This window comes from Suillus discolor (assembly GCF_016758755.1).
Source record: "Suillus discolor strain FC423 chromosome Unknown F5147scaffold_13, whole genome shotgun sequence".
Taxonomy (NCBI): domain Eukaryota; kingdom Fungi; phylum Basidiomycota; class Agaricomycetes; order Boletales; family Suillaceae; genus Suillus; species Suillus discolor.
In genome coordinates, this window is record NW_024541260.1 from 629145 (window position 1) to 640918 (window position 11774).

At 49.0% G+C, this 11774-nt stretch overlaps 3 protein-coding genes across 3 annotated transcripts; 2 read left to right on the top strand and 1 right to left on the bottom strand.

The window, feature by feature from the left end:
• Positions 1-199: 199 nt before the first annotated feature.
• On the top strand, positions 200-2975 carry F5147DRAFT_65256 (uncharacterized protein). The gene is made up of 5 exons (XM_041433637.1): positions 200-744; positions 799-1455; positions 1518-1673; positions 1742-1890; positions 2808-2975. Exons 1-5 carry the CDS (start codon positions 399-401, stop codon positions 2937-2939), a joined length of 1440 nt encoding a protein of 479 aa, XP_041295751.1. The 5' UTR covers positions 200-398; the 3' UTR covers positions 2940-2975.
• Positions 2976-4735: 1760 nt separating this feature from the next.
• F5147DRAFT_608807 (uncharacterized protein) lies at positions 4736-6314 on the top strand. Its single transcript, XM_041432393.1, has 2 exons — positions 4736-4858; positions 4911-6314. Exons 1-2 carry the CDS (start codon positions 4820-4822, stop codon positions 5886-5888), a joined length of 1017 nt encoding a protein of 338 aa, XP_041295752.1. The 5' UTR covers positions 4736-4819; the 3' UTR covers positions 5889-6314.
• A 4268-nt stretch (positions 6315-10582) lies between these two features.
• On the bottom strand, positions 10583-11773 carry F5147DRAFT_683152 (Sm-like ribonucleoprotein). Its single transcript, XM_041436526.1, has 5 exons — positions 11628-11773; positions 11271-11576; positions 11153-11213; positions 10962-11103; positions 10583-10909 (listed from the first exon to the last, which is right to left on the bottom strand). Exons 1-5 carry the CDS (start codon positions 11628-11630, stop codon positions 10888-10890), a joined length of 534 nt encoding a protein of 177 aa, XP_041295753.1. The 5' UTR covers positions 11631-11773; the 3' UTR covers positions 10583-10887.
• Between the last annotated feature and the right edge of the window lies 1 nt (position 11774).

Below are 11774 nucleotides of genomic sequence, written 5' to 3' on the forward strand. Positions count from 1 at the left end.
TCTTTTGGTCTGGTTCACATTTTTACTTCCTCCACTAACAACGTTCTCAATAGCTTCAATCACACCAACGAGAATCATGTGCATATGGAGGTGGGTCTGTCAACATTTGGGGCATGGAATCTGTTCCATCTTGATCCGACATGTCAAGGACGCGTTTGCGGGCCGCGTGGCACTGTCGTCTTGCTAACGCATATTCTTCAGCTTTTCATTTTTCGCAAGGGATGCAAGTTGACATGTTTGTTTTTTAGAGTGACTTTGATGTTTGTGCCGAATGTGGATCTCTAGCGGAGTGCGACCACGATCGCGAAACTCTCACTGCCGTTCCTTCCCGAGGAGGGGCCTGTTCGCTTCCTGGAGTGTGCCAACCTGATTTGGCGCTAGAGATTGATACCCTTGACATGTGTTCTGTTAAACCCATTCTACCTCATTCAGAGGTATTCAACACATACGGATCGCTTTCAAACGCCGAGCTCATTTCCAGGTACGGCTTCACCCTGCCGGAGAACGAATGCGATATCGTTAGTTTGGGTTACGGCTCCTTCTCCGCCTTCATCAACAACCTCATAGATGTGGTGCACTCTTCCGCCGACAGTGGTTACGATGCCGACATGCAGGGGCGCTTACAGATCCGAGTCAGGTACGGGTACAAGCGAATAGATCTGGTGGATGAGCGGTCATGTTTTAATTCCAGAAACTTAAGTCTGCCTACGGACTTCCGCGTATTGGATGACGAACGGGAGATAGGTGAGTACGTTGTAGAACGGCATGCTCCGTATGTTTACCGCATCCGCGTAGCAGACAACTTTGTGATCCGATTCTTACGAATATATTCGCATTTTGCCAGACATTGGACGACAGAACCCAGATGGGACGAGATGGGTGACAATGGAATAGTCTATAATTCTCCGTCGATCTCGTCACCACGGTCTCCGCGAGATGATCCAGATTCTGCCCTTCCCGAAGCCTTTAACATTAACAGCGAGGGAAAGATGACGCATACCCTGTGGCTTTTCTGCGTTCTATTTGCCACCTGCATATGTTCGCCGAGAGTCATGACAAATCTTGCTCACCTGATTTTTCCGGATGACAATGAGCCGCGTCAATCGTTTGTGGAAGATGTGAAACGGTACCTTGTGGATATACAGGATCATATCGACAACGCCAGGGAAACGGGGGATGATGACGAAGAAGTCTCGGTCTCTACATGGTCGGACCCTCCCTCGGATACTCGGGACGATTCCTATTTCCATGTCCCCCAAAGCCATTTGACGGCCGAGACCGAAACCGACATTGGCGGAATATCCAAAGACGAAAACAATGTTCTTGCCAGCGCAAAAGATAGTGCCTGTTTCATATCTAGTCTCCAGCCAACCAGTAGTTCTCTGGGTCTCGACCTTCCCATTGAGATTAGACCCGACGGAGACGCATGCATCCCTGCCCATACTTGCACCACAAGTAAGGTCTCCGTTATACGATGCCCATGCCGTATTACCTCGAGCTCAAACGTTGTTTACTAGAAATGCCTTCGGCACCTTCAAGCGCCTCACAAGCGGTGGTCTGGAACGGCCTTCGGAGAAGATCTAATGTGGAAGAAGAGCGGCCCCAAAAACGTATGCGGCACACCAGTCCCCATGCCGTGGATAGCCAGGAGGATCTTCCCTTCGATATATTTGGTAAGTCAAGGCGTACAGCCGCTCCGGGTGAAGAATAGTCAGCACTGGAAATTCAACTGCTATCACAGGATGTGGAGAGGCGACAAACGCCCATCGGGTAGCACAGACACTTGCTCTTATCGTGGTACACCTTTGCCAGCACAGGGTCGATCCTGCGCACGTATCCGATGTGAACGCAGGAAATTTGACTGCAGCGAAACTCGGAGAGCTCCTAGATGTAAGTTCCTAGATATCTTCTTGGATTCTTGGTTCATGTGGGGGCACGTCTCGTGAACTATTGGCACACCGCCTTGTGTGGGTTCGCAAGTCATGGGGCTCGCCCTGATGATTTCTTGGCAGCGTCCGGGGGAGTTGATTGCGGAGAACGGCGCGTCAGAGAAGCGGCTTTTTATCTTCTTGTGTTGCGTCGTCATGGTCTCTCTGTGATTTGCGAGGATGGACGGCATGACAATCGAGACATGAGCTGGCGGGCTTCTCTTCATGTTTTTGTTTCCGTTTCCGTTTCATATTATGGTTGGCACGGCGAATCCGTCTTCGCACGGTTCAATCCAGTGCATGACTTGAAGCCTCATACTCTGCTCATTTGGGTAGGCTAGGCTATTACCTCCTTTCTACCAAGAATTTGGCTTGAGCACCGCGCGTACTTGCCCCTTTTATCTGCAGGGAAACCACTTCCTGTGTGTGTGTGAGTTCCTCTCTCGGATAGGACCTTGATCGGCGTTCTCTCATCTTTCACTTCCTGTGGAGCTGTGGAGCGCGGCACAAATTCTGGGACACCCTGGATGTACTCCCGCTGTTCTCTTTTCTGGCTGCTCAAACTTCCATGACTTGAGCCATATGACAAGGCGGCAGCCGACTTATTTTTGGTTCCCACCCTCCAAGGACGACGCGTTCTACTTATATTTTTGTATTGATGAACATGACGTCGCTGAATCTTATTACTTCTCCATTGTTGTCCCAGAATATACTACTCTCAACGAGGTTTACTTCTCGTTCTTGCATTGGTCGCTGAGGACGCTGGACCCTCTGTGGACCTACGTTATGTACTCAGCGCATCGCTTTATAGCCTACTTCTCGCCCTCTTTGCCGTTAAAAGATGAGATGCTAAACCCCTGTCCTTTTGTCCTCAATTAGGTAACACCAATGCATATGCATCGGACCCGAGTGGCAATGCTACTAGCGCTGAATGAGAAGTCTATTCTGGAGAGCTGCGCATCCACTTGGGGTGCTGTCCTGAAGAACATTCATGATATCAACAAGGAATGACCACACAAGCTCCAGCGGACCATACAGCTGACGATAAGGTATGTGTTGCAACAGCTATCAATGGTATAATATCACGCTGAACCTGATCCAGCCATTAGGAAGCTTCTGTGCGGGCAAGTACGTCCGCATGGATGTATTTGGCAAGAGAGGTGCATGATAGGACGATATCTGTGGCCCGCTGGAGATAATACGGCGGGAGCGCAAATTCTAATGCAACCTTGACATGATGAACTCCCTACGCGATGCACTAGAACCAAAAAAAGTTGATCAGATCTGCACATGGATGACAAGTTCAGCATGATCATCCGACGGAAGAAGCCAGCCTTGAACGGATGTACGACCTATGTGCGCCTGTTCAATAAGTGCGTCGGAACCGGAAGTAAGATCGTAACGTCTTGTTAGGGTCTTCGGAGCGTTCTACTGAGCATTTCTATTAGCTGACGCATCGGTTGATCGAGAGTAAGGCCCTGGCTATAGAGAGAACGTAAGGAGCTTAGCGAATGAGCTAATAGGTCACCCGACGATCAAACAATAGTCACAAACTCTCGTATCATATCACACCAACTAACTTCTCGTAGCATAGCAATGAAATAGAGTCACATCATAAAGTGGGATTGTGACTCAGAGCCAAGATTGGCCACACATATAATAATATGGGTGGGAAGACAAGGATACGTATAGGGTTATATGGCGCTGTTGTGGGCTTATAAAGATCAATGGCGTCCCTAGCGCCACTTGGAAATGTATTTGGCTTTGGGGGTTGGCTTGATGTGGCGGCGTGTTGATACCAAGATTCTAAAATGAATGGGGGTGGTGGCAGACGAATGATGATGTGTGTGTTTGTGAACATGCCGTATGACGCCTTCTTGCTCATTCCGGCGGTCAATGAAGAAAGCTTCAAGGAAGAAGTCAGGTCAGATCTATGTTTGTCGACTTGGGAAGGTGGCGGCGGCAGTGGGAGAAAGAAAGTCACACGGAGAAGGGAGGTTTGATGATGAGCCAGGATACGTATTGGTAGGATAAGGGCGGGAGCGCAAATGAAGGGGGGACCTTCTTTTCATGAAGTGCAGTGCCAGAGGATACGTGCATGAAATGATTGCGCGTGTTTGGAATGAGTGAGGAAGCGAGAGCATTTGGGGTTAAACTCAAACCTTGCTGCTAGCTGCCATCAAGGGTGCAACACGTATGACCAAAAACACTTTGTAAGTTAGTTCTACGTGTACAACGTTCTTTTATCTAGAGAGTTGGGTGGAGCGAGAACTCGTCCGAGTTGAACTAGGTTCCGCCAGTCAAGGTTACAGAACAGATACGGCAAAGAGCTAACCCCAAGGTTCCTGTCACAGGTCAGGGTGCTGAGATGACAACTTGTTACGGGCTTTGTTCGTTTCCCTATAGCCGGTGCCGGGATAGTCGTACCTGTGATGGCATGGTCTTGTTTTTTGTATTCTAGCTTGTTCTCTACTCGTAGGAGGGAGGAGGAGGAGTCGAGGTTTTGGTTGAACTGGGAGAAAGAGGACCTCACCGGTCACTCAATGGGCGCCGGGGAGTGCCGACTGGAAGTGATTCCACGATAGTTTTCTTATCTTCGTTGAAAGCGCGCAGAGTCACTGAGAAGAAATCATAATCAAATTCTTTTCTTCAAATTTGACAAAAACAAAATAAACAAGTAAAATAATTACTTTAATTAACTCGTTTAATAAACACCAGATCTCGATCACATTTCCAAATTGCGTCGTGAACGAAAGAAGGGACCTTATAAGAACGTTCACAAGAAATGAGGGGAAGCAGTTTGCTTTGCCTTGCCCTACTCAGAACTCAAGTCCTCCCCAGAGCTCAGCTCAACTCTCCTCTTCCTCCTCTTTTTCATAACTTACCAAGGGATGGACGTCGACTGGTGTCTTTCGTGTGATCGCAGAATCGTAATTATCAACTTTCTCCCTTCTCCTCGATCATATCTAACTCAAACTACAGGATGGTCTAACATCTGCCTCTGGTCCATATTGTTCCCCAGAGTGCCTTTCCTATGCTCAACCAGCATCCTCTTCACCCAAACTCGCTACCCAAGTAGCTGCTACCCCCGCTCCCAATACTCACCGCATCCACCAATGGGCTGCGGCTATCCCGCCTCACGTTCCTGCTGGCGCACCCTCCTGCCCCTTCGCAGAGGCCTTTGAGCCCGCATCAGCATCGACTCAGTTTTCTCGTCGTTCCCCTTCACCTCGTGCCCGTTCTCAGGCAACGCCCAAATTGATCGAGCGTACCTCTGCTACAGCAGCTGTCCCCACTCTCTGTGTATCATCACCAGCACAAGTTCGCCCTCTTCCCCCCGCACGCAGCACGCACTGCGCTTACATTAATGGCAATACGGCGTCCAACACCACTGCCAGCATGAGCGAAGCAAGCACCTCCCTTACTAGCCTCTTGAGTGAGCCGCTCGTGGCTACTCCTGACGAAGATTCCCCCTTCGGTATCGGTGCTTTCGTTCGCTCCTGGGTTCGCGAACATGCCAAGTCGAGTAATGAAGAAGTCGTAGAGGATATTAAAACATATTTTTCCCCTTATTTATGCGCCAAGACATCTCCTCCCCGCTCAAAAAAAGCCAAGATTCACCCTCCTACGCCTCCACCCATTGCACGACCAAAATTCCCCGTTACGAAAGCTGCAATTTTTAATGACCGTGACCGTTCAACGCCCACCGACTCCCACACACCTACACCTGTCGTCTTCCCTTCTTGCCGTGCTGCTGAGCTTGACTGGGATGATGACGACGACGATAGTTTCGTCCCACAGGCTCAGTATCAGCACTTCCAGCAGGGGTATGAGTCCAAGGCGCGTTCTCCATCGTTTTCCCCTTCTGCGTCCTCCGGTACCGGTTCCTCTATCCTCCTGATGGCACCGAAGCGATTGGATGTCCGAGGTCGTCGTGGCGGTCGTGCTATCGCACCATGAGGTGCTGCGCGTCTTTTTCATTCCCACTATCTCCCCCTTGCTCAGCATATTCGCAAAATCGCCTCGTGCCAATAGGCGCTTCATTCACGCAATTGACTTATGGACTTCGATATCCCCCAAAATCACCACATGGTTGTTCGCTATAACTCCTTTCAAAACCCCAGGAACACTCCGTGTATCTTGTACACCACTTTTTCCTCTCGACGTTGTTTGACAGCGCCCGCACTCACAATCTTTGAAATTCCTCGTTGTTCTGTTCGCACACGCTCGTTCTCACTCCTCATACACTGTATATACATGCATATACACATAGATAGCTCGTTGCACTTGCATACACACGTCTCATTCCTGCCCACCTGGATATCGTATTGATTTATTGTACAATAGAGTTGGTGCAAGCCAAGTGGAATACATCGTTTGAACCAAATTTGCTTGTGTACGTGGCGAGTGTGATCTGCAGTTTCTGCCAGCGGAACAACCGAATTTGTCTCATACGAATGCGGGAGAGAGTTCGAACGTTCATTCCTGCCTAGCTGTCATGGTGCACAGCATGTAGAAAAATTTCATTCAAGTCTAAATTGAACGTGCGGCCCTGGAGCTCGTTGAAGCATCTTGGTGGTTCTTGCCCTTGACAGTGACAGTAGCATCGCTCTTCGCGGGAGGGGCCACTTCCCGGGGGGATAACCGCGTGGGCCCATGTTAGACAAACGCGGGGTTTCGCTGTCAAAGAGACAAGCGAGGAAATCGCCGTTAAGGGTGTGAGCGGTAGTTTTAGAGGGCTAGCCAAGGCTTGGAGAATAGTATCGAGCTACGAGGAAGAAGATTGATGGAACGGCTGTGATCAAGCGCCTGGATCGGTCTAGGCCTAGGTGAAAATCGGGCCTCGCTAATACTGATAGCATGTATGGACGGGTACGTATGGGTTGCTGGCATGTGCGAGGGAGTCGCAAGTGAGCTGACAGGACTGCGGCAGGGAAAGTGTGACAGGAGAGCGTCCCTTGTGGTACAGCATGCAAGGTTCTTTTCGTAAGATGATCTGAGTACCAAGACGAGTTTCGATGATTTGCCTGAGTCACTACTCGCATCCAGGCCACGCTGCTCATTAATAATAATAATTAAATGGTGAGGCCAGTCTAGCTGTGCCATAGCTAATAGTCCTGCTGGCAGGGTACTTTGATCTCGGACTTTTCCGTCAAGAAGTCCATTCAAACCCTCAAACATGTTCTCATATCTGGTCACCAAGATCTGTTCTTGTACTTTGTGAGTATTGACCGCGTGGTTAATCTGCGTGTTATGACTCTACATGGGACGGCAAGTTACGCTTCGCCTAAGTACTAGTTGCATTGTACTGCTTGCGCGGTGATACGGTGTGTGCAATGTATCCTCGATGACCCATATGAGTTTATTTTTGGGACGATTCGTCGTAACCCGGGAAGATTCCGAGGGCTTTCATTGAGTTTTTTATATTAATGAAACTTAACCGAGTTAGCGTATTGCTATTTCACAGACTCTCTCTCTCACTCCTTCCTTTGAGTTTCAACTCTCTCTCGCTGGTCTGATTGCCAGCATGCTACATCGTTATTCTTGGAAATTTAGCCGATAGACCGAGACAGCTAGTATGCACCACGCTGCACGTGCATCAAACCAACTAAAACACTCGAGCCTCCCACACAAAACTGCGCATAGAAACCAAATCTGCACTGGCCATTCGTATAATGATACCATTAGGTGTCATCGGCCCGCTAGGAACTCGGTCTACTCGGAAATGCACACTGCGGCCCGTCCTCACCTTGTTTAAAACCCCCTCCCGTACCGCCTTTGCGTATGAACGAATTTCACGCCGCTCGACCAACGCAGATCTGCAGATCAGCCTTTTCCGAGTCGCTCCAGTAAGTACTTATCTCTGGGGTTCGTCATACACGTTCGTTTTGAGTTTATGCAAATTAGGAAGATTCTTCGCCGATGGCGGGATCACAGGGCTTTTCACTGAGCCGAGCAAAGATGTTGTCATCGCGCATGGTTTCTGAAGAATGGAAACTTTTGACAGGTGAGCACGGCATATATTTATTGCTCATAATGTAGATCAGATGCGCTGCCGCCCGACCGTCAAAGGTTAATTGGCCTTGATGAGGGGTTAGCTAAGTCTGAGAATGCTCCCGCTCGTGATGCGCAGCTAGCACCAAAGTTAGTGGTCCCGCCTACCGGTGGCGTCGGGGGCGGGATAACTGGATCTTATTTCTGTATTATCGGAATACCCCTGGCCTACACCGACCCGGAGGCGCTCATCTTTGTTCCTACCGTATTGGGTTCGAGGGCTAACTGAATGTTAGAACATGCTAGAAACACTAAGAACATTCAAATTCGTAAGTTGAAAGATAACCGTTGTAGGGCGCTACTACTTACGACGTTATCATCAGGTATTGACAGTTGGACTATAGGTGGCATAACGGGATTGGACGAAATCAACGTTGCGAAGAACCTTCGATGGTGGAATATTCTTGATCTCGTCGTCAATCAAATGTTGCAATAACCTCCGTCTGGTGTGGGATCCGCGATATATACGCCAATCCTTTTGATGACTCTGGAGTCAGCAGATAAGCAGCCGCGGGCTTATTGTATATGGCCTAAATGATGTCACGACATATGATCGCACGACCAAGGCACCAGCGACACTTCAGCACAATTGTTTGGGGCGGAGTTTATTCGTTGCCCTGTGCAAGCTCCGGCCTGCCGAGCAAAGAACTTGCGCCAGCTGGCCGCAGCAACATGTCCGACGATCAGGGCTTGGACATGAGTTCAGGGAAGAATACATAGACTAATATCCTCGCACGTCATATCCACCTCTTATCGCACGTACTTACGGAAACCGGACTAAACAACTTTGTGGTGCCTTGAAACTTCATGACGCTCGTCAACAACGTTTAACACGTGTGTAGAGTCAGCAGTGGCAGATTATACATGTGTATATGGTTAAGCACGTCTGTGCGGAGAACATTCGATGCTGAACACACTAGCCCTGAGTGGAAACTACTGCACGGCTGGGAATTCTTCAAAACAATTAACCTCTGTTCCGGTAAGAAAAGCGATGGCCGGTGCTGCCTTGAGAGTCGGGGGCTATAATATGTCGCACCCGGACCTTGGTTAAAATATTGATTATCGGACAGGCGATAGTCAGGAGAGGCGGCGCATCAAGCTGCTCCAGCCACATGACAGTAAATGTAAATTGCGCCTCTGATCGCACCTACAACCCACTTTGTTCAACACAAATAAACATAAACCGACAGAGCGATTGACGCGCAACATTCGTCGTCATCATTCTTCTTAACCCGACGGCAGGAGGGCCCGGAGCTTGCTCGAGGGCAAGTTCTAACACAGCATGTTAAGTCTCAACCTAAAATTCAAAGAATTTCAACCTTGGCAAGGGGGTTACCAAGTCAGGTGCGCGATCTTTAAGAACTTCCGCAGTTGTCGAACTAGTCCGCTTTGGGATCAACTGGGAAGTGTTAGTTAACGTTCTTGGGGTCATTGATAACGCACAACAAAGTTGATGATTGCGGTAGAGCGAATAGCAGCGGAACAAGAAGTCGGTCGGCTGTTTCAAACGGGCCGGCGGCGTACATGCCGTTGCGACCTCGTAGGTCACGATGGCTTCGTCTATCAGCCGCAGCTATCTAGTTGCGGATTGCTGGGTAGCTTGAAAAGTCGACATTTGGCATGAAGAATGGATTGAAAGGGTAGGTCATACGCTTTAATCATGCGTGCACTGCGGAAAGAACACACATCCCGGAACGATTGATCCAAGTTGGTTGCAATTACAAAAGCCCAAAGCACACGTGAGACGACGGACAGCTCAGCGAGATAAAGGTCCCGCCTGGAGTATGAGATACGACAAAGAACCAGGCCAGCGATGGTAATGAAGTATCGCTCAAGGCGAGAGGGCGATAAGCAATCAATCGAACAAAAGAAGAAGATGTCGTGTTTTTTGCTTACTACTAGTACTTCCTGATCCTTGACCGGGCCCGGAAGTGGCGCTGATACAAAGGATATGATCTGCATCATGATCATGATGGTGGCTCGGAATCAGTGTGTCGGAGGCCGCATTACGAACTGATGTTCGAAGTCCAGGGGTGACCACGAGATGTGGAGGTGGGGTAGATGAACTTGAGGTGTAACTCAATTGTATACAGAGGTCAGTGGTTCTGATTAGTTCCGGTTTGTATATGGCAATAGAAGGGCTTGTGGTACTGCGCACTACTATGCTATGCTATGCTGGTACTCCAGCGCTGATAGAAGGATTTACTATTCCACGGCCTTCGGCCGCCATACAATGTGAAGCACTGAAGACTCGGGGTAATCTCGGGGAGGTTGGGAACAAAGAAGTTGAACTGACAATGCTCATGTCAAGGCACTCAGGGGGAAGAAGTAGTAGCAGACACCACAGCTACTAGTCCTAGTCAGGAAAGTACCAGGATGACCATCATGAGGCTTGTATGTAATGATGCAAATTCGGGAATTGCAGACGATAAGGAGCGTCTATGGTATCTAGGGAGCACCAAGTACATGAATACTTGTATACACCAACCAATATTAACTCGCTCGAAAGAGTCAAAGCTCGTTCTATCTGCCCAAACTTAGTCTCCCCTATAGATGGTCGTACTAAGAATACAAGCCCACTAATAGGATCCAATTTCCAATGATAGTCAGACATGCTTCCAGAAGTTCATTATTTTTTGTTAGAGAGCAACTCAGCTTTACAAACAGAACTCTCAAAATTTGTACATTCTACAACCGGCAATATGATAACACTCCATTCGGCAACCGATATGAGACGGTGCTGTGGGTTTGTCAGTGAAAAAGTACAACAACAAACCTTTCGGAGTTAAGACGTCTCGAAGGTACATGTTGCGAACGTACGAACATTTTGGCAAAACTACTTGCCCTGCTTTCACCTGATCCGCGCACAACAAATATGATCAAACAACAAGGAACAGCAATAACTTTACTGAGGGGGTGGTTGGAAGCTGGAAATAAATTGAAATTAGCAATGCACTAAAATAAAATAAAGCATAATACCCAGGGGGAGGAGGTCCACCAAAGCCTGGTGGAGGGAATGATCCACCTGGAGGGAAGCCAGGAGGACGGAAGCCAGGAGGGGGGCCTGGCATGCCTGGTGGGGCAAAGGGAATTGGAGCACGACCCACAGGAGGCATACCCACTAAATCCATAATAAGCGGCATATTTTCGTCGTGTATCAATAAACTTACTAGGAGGCATCATTCCCATTCCACGACCGGCAGGCATTCCACGACCAGGGCCAACAGGAAGCTAAATGCAACGCACACATAAGATCTTGACCGAGAAAATTAGCAGAGCATAGCGTACCGCATTCTTTTTGTCCTCGTCTACAACTGGCGGAGGCCCCTCAACACTTAAGCTGACGACTGTCTCCCCTCGCAAAATCACGAGACCCAAGGTGCGCTTCATCTCCTGCTCAGCAGGTGCCTCGGTTTCCCCGGCTTTTTTCTTCGGCCGAACGCGTCTGAACTCTTCACAGTCCGCCAGGACAAGGTTCATATGCCTGTCGAATGCGAGCATCTGACCTGTCAGCGCGCGTCCGTCATTGATGGTCACTTTGAGCCTCCAATTGATGAGGCCTAGCATTTTTCCTCCTTTGGATTTTGGTGGAGGCTGAGGCGCGATCATCAGATAACATACCTCCAAGTTCTGATCAGGACTTACCATGATGGTCGATTAGGATTATGGGCTGTAGATGCAGACGATGACAAGAAACGAGATAGAGTTGGCGGGCCACTGTGACAAACAAGGCCAAACAGCTCAGGTTGACAGCTGTGTTGCGCCAACGATTCACTTTGTAACTAATTCACT

Bases quoted from the DNA above. Each gene is read 5' to 3' on its own strand.
- F5147DRAFT_65256 (XM_041433637.1), top strand. From the start codon at position 399: ATGTGTTCTGTTAAACCCATTCTACCTCATTCAGAGGTATTCAACACA. The intron at 1,456-1,517 runs GTAAGGTCTCCG...GTTGTTTACTAG, and splicing joins TGCCCATACTTGCACCACAA to AAATGCCTTCGGCACCTTCA. The intron at 1,891-2,807 runs GTAAGTTCCTAG...GTCCTCAATTAG, and splicing joins AACTCGGAGAGCTCCTAGAT to GTAACACCAATGCATATGCA.
- F5147DRAFT_608807 (XM_041432393.1), top strand. From the start codon at position 4,820: ATGGACGTCGACTGGTGTCTTTCGTGTGATCGCAGAATC. The intron at 4,859-4,910 runs GTAATTATCAAC...CTCAAACTACAG, and splicing joins TTTCGTGTGATCGCAGAATC to GATGGTCTAACATCTGCCTC.
- F5147DRAFT_683152 (XM_041436526.1), bottom strand. The intron at 11,214-11,270 runs GTACGCTATGCT...CGTTGCATTTAG, and splicing joins ACGAGGACAAAAAGAATGCG to CTTCCTGTTGGCCCTGGTCG. The intron at 10,910-10,961 runs GTATTATGCTTT...ATTTATTTCCAG, and splicing joins GGTGGACCTCCTCCCCCTGG to CTTCCAACCACCCCCTCAGT.